This window comes from Cephus cinctus, unplaced genomic scaffold (genome assembly GCF_000341935.2).
Source record: "Cephus cinctus unplaced genomic scaffold, Ccin1 Ccin1_scaffold0101, whole genome shotgun sequence".
NCBI lineage: Eukaryota > Metazoa > Arthropoda > Insecta > Hymenoptera > Cephidae > Cephus > Cephus cinctus.
This window is the reverse complement of record NW_014332838.1, coordinates 1,860,452-1,887,420: the sequence shown is the minus strand read 5'-3', so window position 1 is coordinate 1,887,420 and position 26,969 is coordinate 1,860,452. Positions and strand designations below refer to the sequence as shown.

Genomic DNA, 26,969 nt, shown 5'->3' with positions numbered 1-26,969 from the left:
TTATCACGGCTTGACGAGTGTCCAGCCTTCCGTATGCCCTCCATCGTTCGACCCTTTTACGTCGACCTCGTGGCTATAAATAGCGCGTGGCCGAAACGCTTGGTAACTTTGGTTTATTCGCCTTTTTCTAGGGTACGCTGTGCTTGCACTGTTCCGTTCTACGTCGTCGTTAGGTAGGATGATGATTTGGTCTCCGGTTTGGTACAACGGTGAACCGGTTCCGTTATCGCTATGAGGACGAAGTAGTATGGTTTCTCTATCTCTCCCTTTTCTCTCTCATTCTCTCTTACGTAGTTTTGATCTTACCTGTTCCTTCTGTAGCTTGCTGGCGGAAGCTAATTCAGGGATGACTCGTGTACGTAGTCGAGCTATCTTTACTTTGTTTTTTTGCGAGACGTAGAGAGTTTAGGTGTTGGTATGCATGTAAAAGGTTACTATACAGATGGAAGAAGCTTGAAGAATATAAGAAATTTTTTTATTTTCAACCCTTCGCGAGGGTTCACGTGGAAAAAGATAGAAAGGAATGAAACTGGCTATAAGCTATTCTATAAAAGGTTATGCGGGTCATTGATCCGATTCTACGGGGTGTCTCGAGATTACCTTCGCTCATGTTGACGTACATACAAACGTGAGACATGTGGTACGTGTAACAAGGAACACGTAATGTAGATTCGTTATACACAATTTTGATGAGAAGATTCAAATTTGAGTGGAAGTCTAAAGCAAAGTATAGCTATTATTTATTCGCAACGCAGGATACTTTGGCGTTGAGAAAAATTTCGTATGCTTATTTTATTCTTGTGTCTACGCTAAAGTCAAGGGAGAGGTGGATTACAGTGAGTGGAAATTAACGGGAACAGATCGTACAGCTGCAGAGAAAGTGGGAGTTCCGCGACGCTAACGTTGGAGGGCAGCACCAGCCGACTTGACGGCGATTGTTCCGCCATCTCACAGAATTACTTGGAAGGTGGAATTGACCTGTCCAGTGGGTGGCTCGCCGCGCGAGGTTCACCTCCTAGGAGCTCTCCTCCATTTTCGCGTTCGTGCGAAATCCGGGACAACACAGGCCGCGGCGCCGCCATCTTAGGGAAAAATAGTACTCAAGCAACTCGTCTGCTGGATGATATAATATTTTGTCAGCGGGAGACGTGTGTGCCGTGGAACGTGGAGCTTTCGGGTACGCAGTGTGTGTCTCTGGGAAGAGTGCAAGGCCATCGGGCCTAGAACGGCTCCAAAACGATACCAAGAGAAATTGAAAGCGAGAAATCGCGATTAATATAAGGAACACGGTCACGAGAAGCTCGAAAATTGGAACACCGTGTTTTGACATTTCGAAAGAAGCGAAGGGAGTTGTGAATTGTGAAGCAAGAGGATAGTAGTCAGTGGAGAGTGTTGGTTTGTTGTTGCAAGAGAGGTGAGAGCGAGAAGTGAAAAAGAGTGACGGAGAGGGAGAGTTATTCACGGAGAAATATCATAAAGTTAGATAGAAGCGTCCGGTTTTGTTTTCGTGGCGCGCGACGCTAGAACCGTAGATAATTCACGGTGGTGGGTGAGAGCAAGAACGAACAGCTAGCGGGCGTAATTGAGAAGAAAGATGGCGCGAGGTGCGAACGAAGAGTGTTGACCCATTTTCGCGGAAAAGCTTGGGATATTTCGCGAGTTTCCGGTAAAATTTACGCTTGGTGGATACGCCGAGGATTTGCTCGAGCGTATCGTACCGGCTGGTGTTGATTAAAAGTTACGCAAAGGCGCAAAAATTCTGAAAAAATTCGATATTCGTGGAGCCCTGGCAGGCTCGAGTGCGGCTAGTAAGATGGGCAATAATGCCGCTACGGCGAATAAGAAGGTGGACGCTGCCGAGAGCGTTAAGGAGTTCCTCGATCAGGCTAAGGAGGAATTTGAAGAGAAGTGGAAGAAGAATCCAACAAATACCGCGGGTCTTGATGACTTTGAGAGAATCAAGACCCTGGGTACAGGGTCCTTTGGCAGGGTCATGATAGTTCAGCACAAACCAACCAAGGAGTATTATGCTATGAAGATACTTGATAAGCAAAAGGTTGTCAAGCTCAAGCAGGTGGAGCACACTCTGAATGAAAAGAGAATCCTTCAGGCTATCAGCTTTCCCTTCCTTGTATCTCTTCGCTTTCACTTTAAGGACAACTCAAATTTGTACATGGTGCTGGAGTATGTGCCAGGTGGAGAAATGTTCAGTCATCTCAGAAAAGTAGGCCGTTTTTCAGAGCCCCACTCTCGGTTTTATGCTGCCCAAATAGTCTTGGCATTTGAGTACCTTCACTATCTTGACCTGATCTACAGAGATCTAAAGCCTGAAAATTTGCTGATCGATTCTCAAGGCTATCTTAAGGTCACAGACTTTGGTTTTGCTAAGAGAGTGAAGGGCAGGACGTGGACTCTATGCGGTACACCAGAATATCTAGCACCTGAAATTATTCTCAGCAAGGGCTACAACAAGGCTGTCGACTGGTGGGCCTTAGGTGTTCTAGTTTATGAAATGGCAGCAGGGTATCCACCATTCTTCGCTGATCAACCTATACAAATCTATGAGAAGATAGTCAGTGGGAAGGTACGCTTCCCATCACACTTTGGTTCAGACCTCAAAGATATGCTACGCAACCTACTACAAGTTGACCTCACCAAAAGGTATGGTAACCTCAAAGCAGGCGTAAATGATATAAAGGGACACAAATGGTTTGCGAGTACCGACTGGATAGCCGTCTTCCAAAGAAGGATCGAAGCTCCGTTCATACCCAGGTGCAAGGGTCCTGGTGACACTAGCAACTTCGATGACTACGAGGAGGAGGCGCTTAGAATCTCATCTACCGAAAAGTGCGCTAAGGAGTTCGCCGAATTTTGAACGGTGCAGCGCAATTGGCGTGCGACGTTCGATCTGATTTCGGTAAAGGGTCGCGGTTCGGCAAGAATGCGGATAACGTTATCCAGGCCGCTTCTACAGGCTGTTACCTCGTGTCCCGACGAAGTGAATACTTTAAAAAATATCGCGCTTCGACTTCCACGATCTATTCTGGCCGTCGCGCTCAAACGCTATTATTTCTCCCATGGAAGAATCTCTTCCTCCAATTCGCTCTTCTCCATCGGATCGGCACCCCCATCACGATTCTCATAATTATCAGAAGACTCGAACTACGTGTAAGTTTTTTTGACATCACGCATCCGGAAATACGTTGCCTCATTCTATACGTCATCGCATCAGCAACGTACGGCGTTAAAATACGCCACGCATCGTTCCATCGAGAAAAATGTCCAGCCTGTCTCGAGAGCGCTTTGTCGTTCATCTTCATCATCCGATTAATTGCGCGATTGTCGTTAAACTTTGCGACAAAGTATCCATTAGCCATTAGCCATAGCAGAGCGACGAAGATCCGTAAAATCGGCAATTATAAACACTCCCGTTTCGCCACGCCTGAACGACAACGGAATCGTGTCAACTCGAAGAGGATCCCGAGGTTAATTATTCTCGACCGTCCTGAGGACATGTCTTAAGATTGCAATGACTGTGCGTTAATGCGCGCGGATAAAACGAAACAGTATACATTACTTTTCGAACGTTTAATATAACGCGCCAAACTATCGACGTCATAATCATCTCGAGCAGTCCCCGTCGTCGTTATCGTCGTTCCTTGTATCGTCGCCGCGTATAAACATCATTATCTTTTATGACGAGGGGCACCTAGCCCGGAATAAGCGCGGGTTTCCCGTTCACAATTACGATACGAGGCACTATACCGATCACGGAGTGCCATTCAATGCCGTCTTGAAATTCGAAGCCACTATTATCAAGAAGGGGTCTCGAGATGCGCCAGATTAGCTGAGAGTTTATCTTGGCCAATCAAGATGGAAGGGAGCAATCAAGGTCACGGCCGAGGATAGTGCAAGAGTTCAAGTACAAGTGTTCAACTGGAGTCGTTTTAAGAAGAAGAGACACAAGAGGATTGGGGATGAGGAACGAAAAGAAGAAGAGGAAGAACAACAGGAGAGAAGTAGAAATCGTGAATACGTCGGAATGGTTCAAAAGTGGTTGAGTAAGGCGCGAAGGGTGGTGGAAGTTTACGTCGAAGAAAAGAGAATGCGGAATGGATTTAAAAAAGTGCGGTGAGAATTCATAGAGAATGTTAATAGAGTCTCGTATGAGTCGTGTGTACAGTGAATGAATGTAATAGTGCATAAAGTTTTGGCAAGCTTCGCGAATCTCCGGGATCAGCTTAAGATGTAGCTATACGTGGGAATATGCCATGAGAGAGTGAGGATACATCAATGAGAGAGAGAGAGAGAGAGAGAGAGGGGGGGGGAGGGGAGGAGAGAGAAAGCGAGAGAGAGTATTTTTAGATCTAAGACATCTTAAGAAAAATTTTGGAAGGATCGCCCGTCCTCCCTTCCCCTTCATTAATCAACCCCTATCCCTCCCACCCTGAGTACGGCACACGATCGCGATCCGCTGTATTATTCACCAAGTAACGCAAGATAAGAAGATTGCCGAGAAGATACCGCGTTAAGCGAGGTGATACGATCTAGGCAGATTTAATTTCTTTAAATTACGTATCACGTCTAGGATATAATACTTACTTCCCTACCTCATTTATCGCGTGCGTCTCCCTAGGCTTTATGAAATGCCAGTACGAGACACAATAGATGAACGAGTGACGAAATGACCTACGAGTCCAGAATGCATTCGGCAAGTAAGACCTTGTGACAAGGGGCTGCCTAGGGGTTAGGAGCGCGAAAATCCTGTCACGCATTGTACGTATGTATCTGGGATATACGATCCTGAGATGTTCTTTGAATCTATTTATTTTTGAATTTCAATCGGGAGCTCGTTGGACACAGTGATAACGGCGGGAAAGTCACGCGTTTTAAATTGGGTTTTGAAAATATTGCAATGGTACGAATTCGAGCTTTGAGAAGGGCGCGCCTTTTTGTTCGATGTTTATAGATATGCTGCGAGCTACCACGAATGCACTGTTCTCTGTATTTAATGAATTTTAAAATTATGTAAACTCGTCAGTGAGATCGTCAAGTGTTTTAAACGAGATTCACGCATGTGATGTGTGGAGGGGTTCAACGTGATGCACTTGATAACTTTGAAATTTGACAGATTGAAAAATGATGATCTTCCGTATGAAACGGTTCTGTCGAATTCTGCGTCTTTTTGAATTATATTTTTTGGTCTTACTATACCCGTGCGTCTTTGCAGCTATTGGTTATCTTACGTGCAACGTGAGAATTTTTTGGAAAAAAGTCTAAGGTTCGTTTTTAAATAATAATTCGTATTCCCATCCGTGACTGTTGCTTGTTATCTGCTTAGCGATGATTGACACGTGGATGCGATACCATCCGGATGTCAGGGATTTGATAATGAGGTTGTATTCCACCCTGTGGGAATCGATTAATCTCATCGAATGTAATTAATTAGGGAGACGATAACGGTGCAATAATGAAATTAGAATAGAGTATTCGAGGATTAAAGGACGCGGGAAGAGACGAGATGAATTTTGTCCAAGTTTTCACAATTAAACGATAAAATTTAATTTTACGTAACTTGTGAAAATTTTGACGCTCGTGCCTGACGGAATATTAAAGTATCGAGTGTGGTGTACATAGGCATTTGCATGGTAATGAATAGTCATGATGCAGCCATTAATCAATGTTTTTTTTCCTTCGCCATCTTTTTGTTATCTTTTATCCCGTCTTTATTATTTTTGTTTTTTTTTTCAAACAATTTACACAAGAATTCGCAACTCGCTTGGTTCAATTCACAAGTTTACTCGTTTATCAAATCCGCAGGATTACTTTTGTAACGTCACGCGATAATAAAGACTACTGGTTTTCGCTTATGTCAAAATATACAAAATTTCACGGAGCAGCGACAAGTACCTTCGCGACACACGCGCATGTTAACGTACCGCGAGGATCATGAAATTTTTTACATCCATATAAATATACAGTTAGGCACACGAGATACGAACCACATAAATATAAAAAATCGCGGTAATCTTTTTTGTAAATATTACATAGATGGAATCGTTTTAAATAATAATATTATTAATAGCATATTCTTCAAGGCGTAATTACGAAGAATATTTTACGTTTCGCTGTCCTTTACATATCAGCCTACTCTCAATTGTATATTTTATTTATGTGTAATAAGAATCTTTTTTCCAAATGTCTTGTACGTACGCAAATATAGCATACCTATGTCCTATTTATAGAATGAAAAAGAGACACGTTCATCCGACGATTGATCGCTGCATACATTATTGTACAACGTGATACCCCAGGAGCATGTTATTATATTTATTTATATAGATCATTAAATTCACTTTATGTATTTCATTCAGTCTTAGATGTGCTTTTTGTATTTTAAGAAACATACGTAAACAGCGCACTTCTGTTCTCTTTGTAACCCGAAGGCAGAGACATACGTGAAAATACGTGTCGAGACACTCACGCTCTTACAAAACAGAAGATCATTCGCCATTTTCTAGAGGCAAATCTGTCAAAAGAATAATATGCCCGAGCGCGTACTTACGTCAAATAGAGAAATTAAATGGACAATTCCATGAACTTGAATTATTTGTCATTAATAACTAGACAAATTGCGTGAATCGATTGTGTTCTAACCTTAAAAAACAAAGAAACGATACAGACAGTGTCTTATGGGTAATGCGACGTGCGAGCCAGTTGTACGTCCAGCTACGAACTGTGTCCAGCATTACGAACTCGAACTATTATACAACAATATTGATTATACCGAGCCGTATGGGATCTGTAGTAAATATGACAAAGAATTAAAAAAATATTCGGTTTGTATATTCGCCTTGTGCATGCATATAAGTGCACTGCAAATAGAAAACAAACGACGGACATTCAGTCTGACGCACGCTGGATCGTGACGAGGAGGAGAGGAAAGAGAGAAACGGCGCGTGTTCATTGACATTTGAACGTAGAAACACGTCACGGTTTAGCTAGCACGTATCACGTGTGTAAACGCGTTAAAAGCATTCATAATTGTCGTCCGCGTCTTATATGTTGGCCCGCGCGAGTGATTTCCCTTAGTTTTTTCAAATGTTACTAGCCCATTTGTTTTCTTTTATCGTATTTGATCGTCTGTGACATCGATAGAAATTTCGCTTCGAGAAACATACTTATATTTTCACGCACCCACGTATCTCAAATTTTTCTGAACGTTCTCGCTTTCTACAGGCTCTCGCTCTTTAGGGAGACATTGAAATCAGTCTACTAATATTATACAATTTTCTAATAAATATTCATACGATTGTACAGCTCTGAGACTTTGCAGTCGCTGGGAGAGACGACAGCTTGCGTGGATTTTGAATTTCGTTTATTTTGCCGCCATAAAGTATCCAGGCATCGTACGTAGCATGATCGAGCATTTTTTTACTGCAGTTCTGTTACAATGGATCTGCAGAATTACGTAATTCGAGAAACTATTACGGTTTGACAATGAGAACAAGGTCGAGCAATTAGGAAACAAAGAGACTATTATAATATAGAAGGAATCGTGGGAGCAAATTGAGTCGACGCAGTTCATCTTTATATATCAGTTTTATTTTCGATCCCTTCAATTTAATTTGGTTGACCTTTTTTTTTACTGGCAATCTGTTCGTCCTATTACGTACACCTGGACAAACATTACGTAGCATTATAAATAACGCAACTTTCGCTGACGCCAGGGTCTTCATATCCATCGCGAAATTGAGGAACGTGTCTCGAGAAATCGTTATGGCCTCGTTTGACGTTCGTTCAAAGGCCAATTGGCTATATAGAATGAAAAATATTCTTGGATCCTACGTAACATTTTTTTTTAAACATAAATATTTCAATTATTGTCTTATTCAGTATTCACGTGTTTCCATATAGACTCTGCTTGAATCGCCCAAATATTAGAGTCAACAGTCGTTTCAAAAATAATGAATCAACCAGTGTAACGATCGTGTCTGCTGGATCCCTATAAGAGAAAAAAATTGTATTCGCATAGGGTACACAAGTCTTTCGGACGAACGATTATGACCAAAGTTTCTGAGCTTACGGATGACGAGCAACGGGCTACCTCATTTCTTTGGTGCGCCATTAATCTACGTTGAGCGTGTTAGTAAAGGCGCGTCGACAACGTTAGAGTCTTTGTAACATTCTTCATTGTCGTCGTCATATCATTTCTGTTCTCGTATCTCGTGTGACCAATGCACCAGGGGTAAACGATCTTACCAGATAGTGAGACCGAGACTCATCCTAATTGAGGGGCACGTATTCTCGACTCGTCTTACTTCGACGTGAACACATGTGTTAGAAGCATACGTGGACGCATATGTGACATTGATTTTTTTTTAATTAATTACATTCAACCTTCTGAATCCTCGAGGCATATATTAGCTCGGCTGTAATTGCAAAAGTGTGTATATTTTTTTTTCGCATACATTTCGCACTTACGTATCCTTTCGTACCGATGGGTTGATGTAGAACCAAGAGTGAGCTAGAGGATGGAGGAGGAAGTGAGGGAAAACATTTTTTTAATTCAATGAAAAATGAAATTATATTGGTTGAGAATCCAACGCCGAGAAGCGTGCCTTATTCTGTCCGATTTCTGATAACCAATTATTATTATTATTGGGATTAAACAAGGCCATCAGGAAATTGAGTGAGATAACCGTAAACATTTCCTGGTTAATCCTATGGGACACCTTTGGCTATTCTGGTATACGGATATACGATATTTAGATCTGGAGGGAATTAGATTTGTACGCGCGGTGCATTGTGGGATGGAAATATACAGATCTGCAAGGGAACATTGACAACCCGAGTGATACGTTTTTTAGTTTTATGTGGCGAAAGAAGGAAAAAATTAGTATTACGTGCGAACGTATAGACGCAGTTACGGGGTACGAAATTATATCTGATGTCATTAATGTCAAATGACGCAACCGGCGTTTACGATTTTAATTGGCTGCAAAAAGAGAATAGGATGGGAATATCGTTAGTACAAGGTAACGCCGTCGGAACGAACGACGCCTTTATTATTATAAATAACCCGATTACGTGGGACGCGTGACTGGGAATTAATTGACAATTCATTTAGTCCGTCAAAGACACGATGCCCTGGCGAGATAACTTTTTACTTTTACCGCAGAGATGGAAACGTTCATGTCGTTGTACGTCCTGGCGATTTTGATGTTTAATTCAGCATTCGAGTATCCGCAGTCTTGGCTGACAGGTCGTCGCGTGTTTTAAATGAACAAATTAAATTTTTGTTAAGTACCTTTCAGTTTTATTTCACTCCCGTTTTTAATAATCAAAATGTACTCTCACGTTTTTTGTCAATGGTCGTTTATTACATCATTGGCAGCTTTCTCGAAGTACAAACAACTTTTTCGTTTCCAGTGGTCAGGGTGTGAGTCGCCGCGTTGCGATATCGATCGCTCGGGATTGTCGCCGTGGTAAAAACGTGTCGCTCAGTTATACCTAGCTGGTCATTTTATTCGCGGCAGCCATATTTTTATTTAGTTTAATCATCGAAAATCCTTTTAAGCCCCGTCACGGTGAGTGCGATTCAAACTGAACGGACTCGACGTAGCTTCGCGGCTGTTTTATACTCGTCATTCTTTAGTAACATCTATTCGTAGAGACTCACCCCTTTGAACACTGGCTAATTCTTAAAGCACCGATACAGTTATGTCGTAGTATAAAACGTGTGTTTTCACGCATCTCGTTTTCTCATTTTGCTTTTGATTTTTTTTTCATGCAAATCCTAGGGAGTCAAATGGTTGACCAGGGTCAGGACAGTATGCATCTGCGTGTATCGTGATAAGCCAAAGATTATCGTATGATTTTGTCTCCGCGTTAATCTCGTCGTCTAAAAATAGTATCACGCTCGTTATAAATATTTCATATGTACCTACGTAATTCTAAATGCCATCTGTCGAACACTCCGGACATTAATTGACGCATTGCGAGACCCGCCGCCATTGCCATCTAGAAAGTTGTAATGTAACTGGACTCAGTGCCGCAGTGGCAGCACCGTCGCGAACCACGAAGAGCCAGCCAATTTCTTGGTGAGGTCTAATATATCTATGTCGACATTTATTTTTGTTAATGCTTTCATTACAAATAAAAACAGTGGACGTGATAGTTATACGACTAGAGATTCATTCGAGCAGCGTTATGTCAAAGTGCGTATAAAATTTGTCTGTATCTTTTTTTTATCGATGTCTCACAAAAGTCACGTCGTTGCATCTGGTTCGCCGTGCTCTTGTCCTATTCATATTTTTCAGTTGCCATTAGAAAGTGGTCTCGCGATGCTATTATTATATCGTATCGCCGTTCGTTATAGCGAGTATTGGTATATATGCACGTGTTTACTTGTACATTAAGTTTTAAGGGTGCATCAACGTCAGTATACTTCATTAACAGTATGGATAAAGTCAGATTGTCGAAGTTGCGACTATTTTTGTATCTATTAATACCATTACTCGCTATTATTTATTAGGGCAGTGAGCGCGGGAAGATTTATTATCCTGGGAGTTTTATTCGTACTTAACGATCCGAATTTTCATTCGAATTTCCACGTTACTAGCTCGGATGCCGCGTAGGTACTGATATATCCGTGTATGGTTACTTTTATAATTAATTTCATAGCCAATTTTCGTTCAACCCTTCGAAAGACAAATTTATGCTCGTCTTTAATTTACCTTATCGTAGATGATAACATTACATATTTGATCAACGATCATTTAATTGTCTCAGATTCTTTGTCAATCGCATATATAGTAATTTGTTGTACTTTTAGTTCCTACAACTCTTGTACGCTATAGCGTTTACGTATTAATGAGTATTACGCGTACTGTTTACGCATGTCAAAAGAGTCGAGCAAGTTTAACAAGCGATCCTGCGCGATCGTGTAAGCTTACAGTCGTAAAATCGATAGGGTGTTCAATAAAAATCCGATACGACCACATTACTTGCGTGTAACAGTATATACGAGCATGACGAGATGTAAATATGTATGAGTTTTATTAATGGCGATAATCGTGGCTCGCCGACAACTTTTACGGTCGTAAAGATTGTTTCGGGGGAATCGCATGGAATTTTTTTTCCTTTTATCAGCGATCTAAGAGAATCTTGTAACTTGGCTATGGCGGAGAGCTAAATTTTTTATCGCGATTAACATTCAGTCCTGCGACTTGGCGAGCGTTAAGCGGAGCTGTCTGTATCGCGTTGGAGGTTATGGTAAAGAGAGATTTTTGTCTTGCGATTACGTTATGTAAATTTTAGCTCATCACTTGCGTTTATAGTTGATTATCAAATGAATATTATTTTGACCCAGTATGAGTTATGATTTATGGGTTTACCAATCTCAATTTTTTTTTGTAAATATTAATTTAAATAAATCCTATTGTAAAAATGGTATTATTTATACATCGTTCCGTTTGTCGTTTACTTTATCCATGAAAACACTATTCCCGATTAACGTGCTTTATTATTTCATATCTCTTCCATTCATTATGTACTCTCGTCCTTATCCAGGTTCACGCTATCACTCTTGCTGGACCTTATCAGCTTCGCACTCTTTCCACCATTCTTTAAATTTCAACCCTGCCGACATGATTCTTTTCCTTTCCCTATAATTTCCGATAATTTATGATGATTGCTCTTGGTCATGGTCGTTCGTGTGTTCATCTCGCGAGGTCGAGCAACAATGTGATGACAGCGCTATCTCGAAGGCTCGTTTACTGCATCTAAATAGCCGTCGAATCATCCATATACCAATAGCGAGAGAAGATGGTCGTAGAAAAAACTAAATGTCAAGGTATCAAAATAATATTTAAATGGCACTCTTAAAATAATTTTCTCTCGTCAAATATCAGCCTTTTTATTTAATCGGTAATTAAAAATTTCATGATGATTAAAATATCAATAGCATTCGTGACTTTGATATCGAATCAATTCCAGATTAAAGACCGTAGTATCGATTGCCTAGATAAATAGTAATCTATAATTGAAGAGGAGCCACTCAAATTTTACGATACACTCTACGTTATCCACGTATTTGATAAAATTTTGAAAAATTTCCTCTTACATTTTTTTTTTATTTTTCCTCATTCAGCAGTACCTACGATCAAAGCGTTCCAGTCAGTACGGTGGGAGGTTTTGGTATCTAAACGAAATTTTGTTCATCCTGTCGTTTACGCTCGGCGAAGTTTGGCGTCCGGCAACGTTACCGAGCTGTTGATAATATTTACAGGCTATGGAAAAGGAGAGCAAAAGGACCTGACAGAGACAAAGCCATACAATACGTAAGAGCTACTTTTGATTTTTGACCATCAATAAAGGTTTGTTTGCACTTTTACGATAAACTCGGTTAATTACATTGTAATCTAATCTCACGATAGGGAAGTCCCTGGCACTTTATTTTTTAACTGTCTTTACGATTGTCATCGATTCGATCTGACTGAACGATTCGTAATCGTGTATCGTAAAGTCAAAGAAAATTTGCTACTGTCATTAGTCATTAACGATAAATCGGACTCTTGACTCCGCTTGCTAATTAGTCCCAGTTTTTTTTTTTTTTAATTACCACCCACAAACGTATATTACGTCGTACAAATTTTCTCCAAGGTCTTTATCACGAGTGAGACGTCAAGCAAAATAATCATATCACGCGGTCTATATTCATGTTTATTTATATTCCTGAAAAAAAAATCATCCATGGATTCACATATAAATTCATCCCTGGTGACATGCTCGTGACGTATGACATTCTTATCTAATCAACCTTATCAACCGTTATATACGTCGACGTCTACTCTTCCTTGTAAGCAAATGTCAGGCTTTATCTGTCCAAGCGATATCATAAAGACACTCGACATTGGCGTCGGTTGAAATTTACGCTTCATCAGTGTCAGCCTTGATACAGATCGGACCGAATGGCCGTAATCAATGAAAACGTCTCTTAAAGTTATCCGTGTGGATTTATACCAATGCCAAAAAAATATTCGTCTATCTAGATCCGATGCACGTCCGGCTGCTAATGTACGTAGACTAGGTATAGATTTTCGTCGCGTTCGCAAAGTCCATATTTTATTATCCGATCGTCCCAGTCGGTGGACTCCTTCCATGGACGTCCTTCGTAGATCTACAGAGACGAAAATTTGGTATACGCGGATATAGGAAGAATAATAACGGCGCTCGCTCGCTCGTGAAATCGTATAATGCCAAATGTCACTTTTACGGAGAAAGGTTAGATCCCTGGACAAAAGGTGTTTCTAGATACGCGAGGAGGCATATCCCCCTTATAGAAATGAAGAAGGCGCGGCTTCATTCAGAAACGTCGGCTACCGTAATACACTGGTGATCATTTAATGCCGAGAGATTAAAGCCGTCATTGATGAATGGCGAGACACTTGCTTGCCGCGTATATATAAACGGAAACGTTAAGGCACGAGTGATACCAGTTTCAAGTGGAGCGCGTTACGTAATTTCCCGTCTGCCCGAGTACAAGGAAACGGAACTGGAAAGTATGACGTCTTAGAGGTACTACATACCTTGGAACGATTGGGTGAAGTTTCATTTGAAATTGTTCATCCGTTATAATTATCGACTACAGTAATGACGGACATGCGGTTGCGAAACGTCAAAATTTTTCGCGATACTTACTCTGGGTCAAATATTTTTTAATCGATACCTTCTCCATCCATTTCCTTATTACTTTAACGGCACAATCCAGCGGTTATTAAGGCTCGAGTTAACGTGTGTTGGATACAATTTTATGGCGGTTTTGAAGTACGATGTCGGTTCGAGACTGTTTGCAGGTTATATCGTGACGTAATTCGTGTACAGGAAGAGCCGGTTCTTAAGGTTGACTTTTATAGGCTTGGTTCTTACAGTCCTTTACAGAGTCTTCACCTCGAGAGCTGCTGCTAAGGTAAATGAAAAAAGAAAAAAATTCAAAGTCATTGTCCTTCATTCTTTTTTTGGAAAACTTAATTTTGTCTATATTATTATTCACGTGTGGTTTTTTTTTATGTACGGTCGTATCTACAGAATTTCGACGCGCGTAATAATTGCCTTGGGAGACGAGCGTTGTACTTGGTAATATGCAATATTACCAGACGGTGTAATAATAAAGTACGAAGTATAGGGAAATTTGGCGAAGGGTGCGCAAGAAAGATTAAGATAGAAAGTAACTATGGATACTTCGGTAAACATTCCAGGCTCCCTTTGAATCGTAATACGTTTATTAAATTCTCAACCTTTCGTATTAATACGTGACATTGATTCGTCGAGCTTGAGCCGAATAACAAGCGAATATCATGCAATCATATATTATAAGTACATACGTGTAACGCGTATAGGGACATATATGTAGAGACGTATATAGGAGACCACGATCGATCGCATATAATTCCTACCAACCGTCCATGCTGGCTTTATAATGGCGTTGACCAAAAATAATCATGGCGAATCAGAGCGACACTTGGGTGCGATTGCGACAGTCGGAGGATCTGATTGTCGAAAAGTCTCGCGACAGTTTGACAATACGAGATCTCACATTTATCGTTAGAGTCTCGAGGACTTTTACAACGTGTCGCAAGCAAGTTGTCCCAGCTGATCATGATTAAATTGATATATACGTTGGAAAGATTTTTGCGAGTTTTAAAAGAAAATTGCGAATGTCTCGCCGACTCTTCTGACATTTGCAAATCGCTTGTCGCTCGAAATAGAATAACTCGTATCGTTCGCTTAATTATTTGTCGTTAAGTGACGTCACGACGACCGGGACAAATCTCGGAAGAAATTATGACGCTCGCGTAAAACGGATTGTTGACTCTGGCGGAATATGTAGCCGATAGATCATTGAATTATCATTTAAAGACGCTTGAGAGTAAAGATAATATTTTTGAAAAGATTCACGCCCGCCAATTCTGACGTATCTATGAATTCATCACTTTAGTATTGTCGAGTACAGAATTGCATTCGGTGTAAATCAATGAAATCGAAGATACATTAAGCCAACAGCATAAAGTGTCCCTCGGGGCATCCCTGTGTCCTAATAAATCACCCTTAAAAAAAAACCCAATCAATTCTCTAAAATATTCTAGCATGTGATATAATCAAATAACGTCAAAAACTCGGCACTCGGAATCCTTCGTTATTCTTCGGAGTGAAATCCGATCGTTCGTCACACGTATGTATGTGTCACTCGGGCTCTTAATATCCATACGTTAATCAATCAAATCCTCTTGCAATTACGTGGAACAAAAGTAATCTACTCGTGACGTCAATTCCGAGTGCGGAGTACGATGACGCAATAAATACTGTATATAACAGAGAAATACCTTGCGTGTGCATTTTATAGAAAAAGTGTTCATCCCTCTTTGTTTCGCGTAAGAAAAGAAAAAAAAAAGAGAAATGAAAAAGGAGAAGAAAAAAAATGTCACTCGGAGATAAAATCCGAAATGTCGCTGACAATTTAATTCTTGTCGCAGCGACGGGCGGACGCTCCCGCGAAACCTTGCAAATCCTATATACATAACTTACGTACGTGCGTATTAAATATACGTATGGCGTATGTATAGCGAGTTCGTGCAATTTAGCTTAGTACAAGGCAGTGCAAAAGATAAATGACGATTGGTACACACGAGGAATTTCTCGTTCGAATGCTCTCTCGAAATATAGGTAACCTCGTAACGTATATATAGTACTTATACTTATTTCTATGTCTAGTCTTCGGCGTTCATGGGGTAAATTGATTATTGGCGGGGAAAAAAAGTTGATTGAAAGAGAAAGACGAAAAAAAAAAGATTAAGTAACTTATGTCAGAGGAATATTTTTTTGCCGTTGGAGCGGACGTTGAAGACTGCACGTGATTGTCTGGATTTGTGGATTTTGGAAATAGGTCGAAATTGCATGACGGAAAAAAAAATATATATATATATCAGAGAAACGATGTAGACAATGAGAATAAGTACATAGAGATACGAGCTATAGTAAGGATGACGAGAGTGGGTAAAAATGGGAGAGGGTACGAATGCGAGAGAGAGAGAGAGAGAGAGAGAGAGAGAGAGAGAGAGAGAGAGAGAGAGAGAGAGAGAAAGCGTCAGAGTGAAAGGTAAATAATCGAATTAAGAGAAGAGAAAAAAAATGTAAAATTAATTCCAGTAAGTAATAAATGGCTGTAAAGTTTATAGCTGTACGAGGAATTATTCTCTATTCCATAGAGAAAGAGTATGGACAAGTTTGCTTTCGAACATTGTCGGGCGATACACTTCCTATGTCTACAGTTTTTCACTATGACATTAAAAAAGAAATCTATATAAAGAGACATGGACCATTGATGCAGCAATACATACATATTACATATATGCTTACGGTGTATTAATCATAAGCTATAATTACGCGGAACATGGTAGTTCAATTTTTCATGTTTGGATTTTTTGTATTATATAAAAACTGGAAGCGTATAGCCTGGAAGTGGACGTTTGTGTTTAGCGTATTACGAGTACGTTTAGATCATGTGAAAATAGAGAGAAAAAGGGTTTTGAATTTTTAGTGAGGTTAAGCATTGAAAAAAAAAAAAAAAAAAAATCCTGGAACATTATAATTCAGTGTCTTTGGTGTGAGTGTAGTGTTGGTGAATTATTGCAGACGGCACTTCGATTTTCATTAAGGGATCGAATGGGGGATACGAGGTTTTTTTTGAAGTTACGAAATTTTTTGAAATAAACAAAATATTAGATAACGACAAGCTTTCCTGTCTGCTATTCGTAGCAATGCAATTAACGGGGCTGGCTTTTTCGAATGTGTCTTGTGACGAGAAAAATATTTTTTGCTACTCCAAATCGCGGTGTTCGTTACTCGTGAAATTTGAGTGCGTTCACGGAAAAAAAAAAAAAAAAAAAAAAAAAAAAAAAAAAAAAATTGATTATTTTGACATGTGATATCGAACGATAGCGAGATAAAAGTGGGAGTGCCGGTTGCTGGTTATATTCGATTTAGATAGTGATTTATTAGGCAAGAAACAACAAGAAGAAAAACAATAACAGCATGCGAAAAAGAAGTGAACAATGTGCTTGCTATATATAGTAGATAAAAATTCATATCTACATAAAAATTAATGCCAGTTTCACCAACGTATATTATTAAGTAAGGCGTCAGTTAAAATATTTTTCTAAGTAACTTCTATGCGCGTAATGAATTCGTTGATAGTAAAATTATCACGGACAGAAAATAATTTAAATGGCTGTTAAATAATGAATGTTGGTGGAACCGTTCAATCACGCATCGTTATCTATAAAAGAAAAACCCTCCTTTCCTGTAAATCCAAAAATAAGACGAAGAAGGTTATCTCGACCCCGGTTTTCAGTTTTTTCTTTTTTTCCCGTTAATTACGAAAATACGTGTCGCACTTACAATCTTCATTCGGATATTACATTTACGTTGGGTTTTCGCGATTGATAAGAATCCCGTTGCGTTATATGTACGATACTGGTCACGTTATCTATCTTTCAATGGTAGGAAGGAAACGTCAATATCTACTCCTAGATCTAATCAAGCTTCGATCTGTCGATTAAACTGTATTTTGTGCAGGTTTCAATTTCGAGAATACATCAAAGAGAGACAAACTTTTGATTAAATTAAAAAAGAAGTTCAAGGTCACCGAGTAATTATAATATGTAAGTAATTACGTGTAAAAAAAAAAAAAGGAGGATTAAACTTAATCCAAAAGAAATAATATGGTCAAATGAGATTTAACCAATTCACAAATTATATGTAGATGTTTCCATATCAGATAATTGTACATTGTCATTCAACTAATTAAGTGGTGTCACGATAGCGTAATAAATCGGAAATGAAAAATATTATAAAGTTTGATTGAATTATCGTAATCGTAATCGTAATCTTGATCTGACGATCCTTATAGAAATAATATAAACCGTTCGAGACCTGTGCACAGTGAGATAAAGAATCTCAAGGAAATTATAAAATAGAAATTAAATAAGTAATTACTTTATTAAATTAAATTACTAAAGTAAATTTCGTAAATGATTATGCGATATTGAATTTCCGGCTTGTTAATCAATATCGAAAATGCGTACGAGACTCTGAAAAATCAATTCTACATATTTGAGTTCGAATTCCAAATTTTTTTAATTAGTCGTTATTTACAAATTCATAATCGAGCACGACTCGTATGATATATCGAGCACCCGGAGATTTCGTTTCTATGAAAAAATAGTTTAGCCATTTACAATGATCGTATCTGACTAATTCTGTCGCTCGTAAATACGACTAACCGGGAAATTCGTCAGATCAGAACGAATCGACGAAAATTATTTGTACTATTGTTAGCATTTAATCAATATGGTTCTAGGTTATTTGCTTTTAGTTCGTCGTTCGGAATGGTAATTATCATTAATATTTCAGTGGTTGGTAACACGGTGACCGTTGACCTTTTTCAAGTCATTGTTTTCCTATCGTGTCTCTTTTCCCTCTTTGGAATTATCAAGACGTCAGAGACTCGCCAGAGAGCTTCCTTGTGTTTCTTTCTTGTGCAAGATTCACGTGACACGTTATCGCGAATTATTTCGTAACAGGGATTCGCGATATTCGCGGATGCTGCATATTTTTCGAATTGAATTCAAAAATGGAGCAAAGCGTTTCTCCTCCGATGGAAAATTACGCGGATAGATCGATCACGTTGATCTCGTTGTGTTTGTCCATTAAGTCTCACATCACTTGTTGCTAGAAGATAAATAGGGTGGATCGGGATCGGTGAAGCCGAGATTCGTACGAACCATCAATACTCGAGCAGTGCGGCTCGTTTGATGTTAAACTGATGTAAGGGAGAAGATGAACAAAGGAGAAAAACAAAGAGAATCGTATGATTTAAGAAAGAGTGGATCAGTCGTCTAGAAATATTTAGTCATGAATTAAGCTGTGACTAAGTTTGTCTGTGAATATAATCTTAATCATATGACAATGTGTTTTAGGCTATTTGTATTTAAACATTTGATTATTTACGTAATCGTAGTACTTAAAACTGATTATACAATGCATATTCTAAATAAATTATTAAATAGTTACACCATCTCGTTAAATTTCATTATGACCTCATACGCGCAGGTAAAAGATGAATTACCAAAATTATCTATAATTTTAATTACTGTTATCCATTCACAAAATTAAATATACGATAACCGTATGGTATACCTAATTCAACCAAACTATCGTGCTAAGAAGCAAGTACGCTAGTACTCACTAGTTTGATATGACTGATGAATCGATTAATATTTTCATATATTTGGTTAATAATTATAAATTCAAAATTCGTATATAAAAAAATAATTTCATTTTTGAAAATTACAATTCGAACATAGTATTTCCAATCACGTTATCTTTCCCGTACTAATTATGACTCCATTATAATCGCACTAATCAACATACCAATTTTTATTCCTATACGAAGATAGGCTTACCATCCATTCTTATTCTACAGAATTATCGTATTACCTATAGTTCATTTTACTTATTTCAGTCACATTAAAAAAATTAGTCTTCAGCTACACTATAAGCACATTAACGATTAAGTTAAGATGCAAAACTAATTACACTAACTATATTGATATTTAGGACTTTATCTTTTTTATCAGTGTATTTATACGTATCCACGACCCTTATTCCCTTTTAAACGAAAATTTCAATGAAAAGCCAACAAAATCCCTATACCCACTACACAAACTAATTATTATTTTGTCATTAAAATTTGTCTTCGGTCCACCAACAAGAATTCAACGTCTGATTGCCTTTTAATATTCCAATTATTTCTTACGACCGAGCCTTCGCTCCCGTTCAAGGTAAGTGCATTATTTTCTCAGACACAGGATTGCGTTAAAGAGAAAAAAATTAAATTACACTCGAAATTGTGTCGCATCTCAAAGCAATTATAAACTAGCCAAGTACTCGGAGTCTAAAGCCTAGTTCACATTCCAAGTTACGTCTTGATCCCCGCATCGAGTACAAGTATACAGTACCTCCTACATAAGCTAATTCTTCAATTAAGCTACTTCCTCCGGCGAGGCCGCGAAGGCCAATAATTACTGCGCATACTAGTCTCTTGGGCTTAGCTGCTCAACTTGCCAACCATCAACCCAGCTCCGAGCCTTGGCTAGTTCGGTGCTCGAGTTCAGTCGCATTTCAAGACGATGTAGTATGCAATATCAAAGTCCATGAAAATTCCGCTTAAATCCAGACACACTCAATTAGTATAACGTAGCCATACCAGATACGATTGCCAGCGTCAATTTTAATGGATATAAAATTACATACACTTATGTATATATATATATAGACATAGGTACCTCTGTAACGCTAATGGTCGAAGACGCTAAGTCATTTCTGGCCTCTCGATCGCTGGGAACATTGTCGAACGACACCTTCGTTCCTGTACCCCTGATACCCTTACGTAACTACATAACGATACGTGCAGGTAATTATGTAACGCTGATGACGCATTTCAAACCGCCGACGTCGGATCGATGCTGCATTATGGGCCATTCGTAATTCGATTCTATAGGCACCGGTACGTGGGCTACGAGGACATTGTGCCAAGTTCGGACGTTTCGCGTTAAGCTTGTCTGCATGTGTAATACGTATCAGATATACATATATCGTTGACGTATGTGATATATCTGGACTGAAAATATATTTCTTTTTTTTTTTTTTTTTAGAAATAGAAAACAAGGAACTTTTTTGGTATGTACTTTTTTTCAGTTTATTCTTAAATTACACAGGCGTAAGACGTGCTTCGGTATGCTGGATACCGAAAGCTGTTACTATGTCGATTGATTGTAATTTGATTGCATTCCCATTCACATGGTAACGTGGGTTATAATTTGAACCGCCTTAATGGTATTTAGGTTGGTACTTCGACGGTGGGCTTGCTCGCGGTTATTCGTATTTAGCGGTGGGCTAAAGATTAGTCTTGTGGGATAAGGATTAGTCGTGATTTCCTCGGCCTAATCAACGTTTCTAATCGAGTATCTGAATATTATCGAGATATCTCGGAAATCTGATGCACTCAACTGCACCAACTACTAGGATAATTTTTATTCGATTAGACACTGCGGGATATTGAATTTATCTCAATTGAAAGCTGCAGCGTAACGGTGTATAACTCCTCGTTACATATGTATGACATTCGGAAGTCGAGATGTAACATACACATATAACTTGTGCATCCATACTGGTGCAAGGTCTTGGTTGACTATTAAAAGTGAAGCAAGCTGTAAGGTTTCCTGTTTATTGGAACACGAGTGAAACTCAAATCTATCTCAAATTATCTATTATCTCAAATCTAGTATCTCAAATTATAAAGATAATTATCGACGATCTATTTAAATTGATTAATTGACGCGTTTTCAGGAATCTCTTTATTTTATTTCCCCTATCAAATATCACTGATCGCCAGAAAATTTAAATATAATAAAATATCTCTAATCGGACAAGTTAATTATTTTATTCGAATATCGTATTTTAATTACTTCATAAATCATAGGTATCTAAGATACGAGGATCAATTTCGAGGACCGGTGGGTATCGTTCACAGCCACCAGAAATTCCTCAAGCATTATTCACAAGGCTCTAGCGAAATTCCCCGTAAAGAAGCCAGAAACGTGATGCAGGTTAGCCATGGACGGCCGTGTAAGAAAAATACATAGGACGTTAAACGGGGTGCAAATTGGAAGGGAAGTCGTTGTCCGTAAGACACAGGATGGATAACGTAGTCCACGTTACTCGGATGGGTCAATATTAATGCCGTCCGTGGGCGTTTTGTTTTATCACTACGTGACGTTAGAGGAACGCCAATGACGTCACTGGATTCACTCAGCCGATGGACGAGGCACCGAGGCGATAAATGTATTTATCAAGTACGCTAAGAGGGCCTTTTGCCACGGACGGTAGAACGACGCTCTCCTGTTATTTATTCGCTTCGAAGATCGGTGCATTCTTTTATCGTCGCGACGTCAAACGAAAGCGTCGCGCTTGCTGCTCCTGTCGTCTCTGCCTTATTTTCCTATGTCTACGCCACTGTGCCTGGCGTGTCGGATGACGCTGGTTACGGCCTATCGTTTTATAACATCTTTACATAGGTACTGCCATTACTACGATTCGATGTAGACACTTCACGAGGATAATGGCATTCGTATTGTCGATCTTTGCCTTGTTGAATACGGGACGCGTCGGCATCTGTGTCTTTATTTAGTTATCGAAGCGGCCGGTGGGGGGAGTTTGCAAAGTTACCAGCGACGTCAGCGGCGCTCATGAGAACGACCAAAAGGTATAGGAAACATCGAAAATAGATCGAGAGCTTCTATAGTACAGTCAATGACTATTGTAGACACGGTTACAAATTAGAGTGGACAGTCGCCTCTATAGGTTCTAGAATTATTAAATGTATGTACGTAGCCGAAGTCTACGAGAAGCCAAAGTCTAGAAGTATTGAAGTTGGAGCATACTCGAAATCTTTATAAAAACATACTCGAGTGGCTGGTGATTTGACGTTGCGCTATTTATATCTGTGACTATGTTCACTCCATTCATTGGTACCTCGTAACCGATGAACACCTAAACTACATGAAAACTGGACGAAGCCCACCTTCGACGCTTCTGACGTCATCGTTCAAACGTGGCTGGCCTCTTTCGCGTTACAAATAAACAGTTGCAGCGACGGATATTTATAATACGCCAGTTGGCTATAACGGATAATGTAACTTGTGGGAGTTCGGGCAGTCATACTCTTTCGTATTATTATATTTTACGTTATACATTTTTTTCCTTTTCTTATACTTTTATTTTATTTTTTTACTAAATATCACTTTTTATTATTTATACAAGACTCAGAAGAGAGGTCGGATAAATTATACGTGTGATGCTTATTTTTTAAAGATTTAATCTCGTGTGCGTGACTGTGATAACGGAGGGTTTGGTTTTGCGTGTTATGGGAATTTGCAACGTGGGAATTTCGAATTGCAAACGTTAACTGGCTTCGTTCACTGGGGGTAGGTTAAAGCGTGTTAAAGTTTCGAGAATGACGTCGTCTGGGAAATGGCAACGAGGCTCGTTAATGTACGGTAACGGGATTGCGGTTGGTGGATGCTGGCATACGTATCTGGGTACGGCGATTGTCAGTGTCGATGTAGTCACTTGTCCTGAAGGGGAGACACTGCCAGAGTGAGAGGATTTTACTGAGGATCATGGACCCACGCCATTGGTCTTGGAAGCTGGGAAACTTAAAGACTCGGTTTCATAAAAGAGTCTGAGGGTGGACGAACGTGATGAATTCAATAAGGCAAAGTTTATTCACCTATAGTAATTCCATTGACGCGGAGATAAAAAATCTTTTTTATCTCGTTCTGGATTACGTCAAAGCCAAGTGTCAGAACTGAACAGTATTTGAGACACAAACTAAAAATTTGATATATGTTCTTTCTATGGATTATATGGATGAAAAAATCAAACTCAATATAGAAGGCAAAAATGAATGTAGATTTGAAAATTAGATTTATTACTCAAGAAATACTTGTTTTGAGTGCTATGGATTGTTGTATCTGGATCGTTAGATATTGATATACAGACTGATGCGTCGTGACTCATTAGTGGAGAAATAAAAGATTGAGGAGCTTGAAGGTATGTAAATATAACAAATGCGGTTTAAATTCTTTGAGCAGTTCGAGTTTTTTTTTACTTTTATTGGAAAGAAATTTATGTTCGCCAGTTGAACTTTTTCGTGGATCCCCTGACTTATTGGATTCAGCGTAGGGGATCACGGTAAGGGGTATAAGGAACTTTAATGGAGAAACATGGATGTATTGGGAGGAGTGTGAAAGAGAGCGAGAGACGAGAGCGAATGTATGGGTATTCCAGGCAGCCGTTTAAGTTCCAAGTGGCTTGGGTTCCCGGGCTTGGGAGATCAATACCGCCAAAACCATCCCTGGTCCTCAGTCTTTCCTACCCCTATCGTAAATATAGGTTATAAACTCTCCGTTTCGATGTCTATCCAAATAAATTGATGTTGAACATTCTTTCGATCAGTCGTCTTGGTGTTTCGTTATAAAAAGAAGTTTCAGTAAATTTTTTATGATCTTCGACTTCGATTCTATGAAGATTTTCCAAAGAGTCATGATTAGATCCGTTATCAAGAGTTAAAAATAAATAAAATAAATCAGTGTAAAAACATTTTTGGGGAATTTTATTAATAAATTTGAAAATGAGTAAAATTCGTATTATAGAAATCACATGATTTTTTGTATTATAAGATTCATTTTTTTACTTGAAAAATAACTTTTTTAGGGTTTCTTGACTTATCTCCGTGCTCTATATACAAAATTGATCATTTAATTCTCACTTCTTCGGAAACATTATAAAATATTTCTGTTTTGGACTTTAGTGCAATTTTCAACAAATTTTACGAGACCAAACATACACGTGAAGTAACCGTTACTCGGCGGGATAAACGAAGGCTACTTGACTTTCAAATAGTTAATATTGCCAGGTTAAAAATAGATATTTTGAAATTCAAATGTCAATCGCCCTATTGGAATCTACTATTGAATTCTTGATTTCTTCAACGTAAATTCTTTCAAACAGATCTTCAGTCCCTTTCCTGATACTGGTGACTTATCAGTTCCAACTGACTGGTATACCTAGTATCCATATAATTGTTCAAGAGATCGAATTCTATCGATTTTTCCTGATATGCGTTGATAACCCATAGTGAAAAAAAATATCAAAGAAAATAATATCCATTATACTTAGATTACTTGAATCACAGCTGATAACCCAAAACACTTGAAAGTTATCAATAGATATTATCGAACGATTTCACATGGATGGCGATCACCAATATCATTTAGATCGATAAAATAGAGATGGTCGACTCATTGACAAAAATAGAGTAAAATCTGACAAAAATAGAGTAAAGTCATACAAAAATACCCAGAATCCATCACGTTTCGCGATATTCGTAGCCTCGAAGCTTTGCCAGACGAGCAGCCAGCTGAACTTTCGTATTATTCAATAATTCACAAAGATTCTCTGCAGTCTGACACTGGAAGATCCAAGCATAGATATCGATAAAAATAAAAAAAATATTAAAAAATTATAAAAAAACTTCTTTCCTTCACTTCATTTAAAAGTCGTTGTTTTTCCTGTATATTCGCAGTCCTCGGCCCTTATACCGAATTTAACATTTAACACTAGATTCACGGAAACCGTCAATTCGACGGATTTCAAATTTCACGTTTAACCCTTAAACTCCGCACAGGTGCGAATTACGAATTCGCACTAGCCAGTTGTAATTTAAAGATGCATGATCGAGATGTGGAATTTAAGTGTTGAAGTTAAAGAAATCATAAATATTATTTTTTATTAATTTATGGTGACTTTGATAACCAATGTCCGTAAATCTAGTGTTAATACTGTCTAAAGATAAAATCAGACTATGCAGTAATTCAGTAGATCGTCGACCATCTTCGCGATCGAATCTTCGAGTAAGTAAATCCTTGCTAAACGCAGTAAATAAATTCAATGCATCTACGTATTACAGGGCTTAGATAATTTCATCGCCATTAACCACCTACGAAACAGTCCCAAGAATCACTTTTCTATCGGTTGTTAATTTGAAGGATTGCATAACAGTGTGAATCCACGTCATGTCAAAACTTGACTATAGCTTAATAATACTTAATAGCATTCTCTCTCTTTCAATCCCTATCCAAGTCTTAAATCATTCCGCCATCGAACTTTGACGAGAGCTGAGTCCTTTTGCATTCTCGAGCAACATCACTTGTGAGAAACCTTCTTATCAGGAGTTCAGCCTCAGTGATTGCAGAGTCGAGTCAACCCATGTCATGCAAAATTTGACTCTCATGATCTATCGTGTTATCTGTATCTGGACCCTGACAGGATCTGGATCGAATAATTCTGTAAGGTTTATCGAGCTACTTCATCGCTTGAAAAGACATCCAAGAGATCCCTTACAAAAACCACCTTCACAAAGAGTTCAAAATTCTGACCCAGTCTGTTCCAATTGGTAGATTTATTCAAATTTATTGTTGTAAGCTCCATTAATCTCAATTCACTTTTAACCTTCGATGAGGTTGTCATCCCCTCGGATACTTCAGTATATTTTTATCTACCCACCATCAGCATCCGGAGATTCCCTGGATCACTCTCTGTAAGGTGTAGTAATGTCTCTTGGAACCAATGAAATCCAGACCATCTCATTCCCTTAAATATTCCCCAATTTACGTATTGAATAAAAAAGAACTCCATGCTTCAGTCTTCAAGGATCAGTACGGTTACCCCTCCCTTTCCCATAATTCAAAGAAAAATGCAAAATCTTACAAAGTCAGAGAACGCACCGCATAAAATATTTCGTTGAGCAAGAAATATCCACAGAGCAAAGTGGGCGGCCACAAAGGTTATCTTGACCGCGGTATGTTCCGTATACACGTACCACGTGGATATGTAAAGTGTATCCCTTCGCATACAGGAGCAACCGCACCCTTTGTGCTAAAATTAGAAGTGACGATAACGTATATCTCTATATAGGTAGACTGTATATGTATAAATATATATTGTACATACAGAATACTACCTTGCAGCTTTTATCGTAGGGCATTTGGACACGAAGTAGCTGTATTCCTAATTAGAATCAGCAAACTGAATAAGATACATACGAATATCAGAGCTTTCTCTATAAACGTTGCGGATGCTGTGAAATGGCATAACGAAACCTTTGAGAAATACCATAAATTTGTACAGGATGAATTAATAGATTCGATATAAATAACGTCTGTTGATTCTTCGTCACTGTCGAAGCCTTCAAAATCATCATAGCCCATTTGCGGAATGACGCG

General features: G+C 38.9%; 2 protein-coding genes across 2 annotated transcripts in view; both read left to right on the top strand.

Annotated features, from left to right (window-relative positions):
- Positions 1-973: 973 nt before the first annotated feature.
- Positions 974-19,133, top strand: LOC107274724 (cAMP-dependent protein kinase catalytic subunit). Its single transcript, XM_025092040.1, has 2 exons — positions 974-11,857; positions 12,155-19,133. Exon 1 carries the CDS (start codon positions 1,814-1,816, stop codon positions 2,873-2,875), a length of 1,062 nt encoding a protein of 353 aa, XP_024947808.1. The 5' UTR covers positions 974-1,813; the 3' UTR covers positions 2,876-11,857; positions 12,155-19,133.
- Positions 19,134-22,104: 2,971 nt separating this feature from the next.
- LOC112495422 overlaps positions 22,105-26,969 on the top strand; it is a 41,226-nt gene continuing 36,361 nt past the window's right edge. Inside the window, exon 1 of the mRNA XM_025092050.1 lies at positions 22,105-22,387. The gene's annotated coding sequence lies outside the window, so the exon portion shown is untranslated. The remainder of the gene's footprint in view (positions 22,388-26,969) is intronic.

Excerpts from the sequence above, each read along its gene's own strand:
- LOC107274724 (XM_025092040.1), top strand. The coding sequence starts at position 1,814 with ATGGGCAATAATGCCGCTACGGCGAATAAGAAGGTGGACGCTGCCGAG.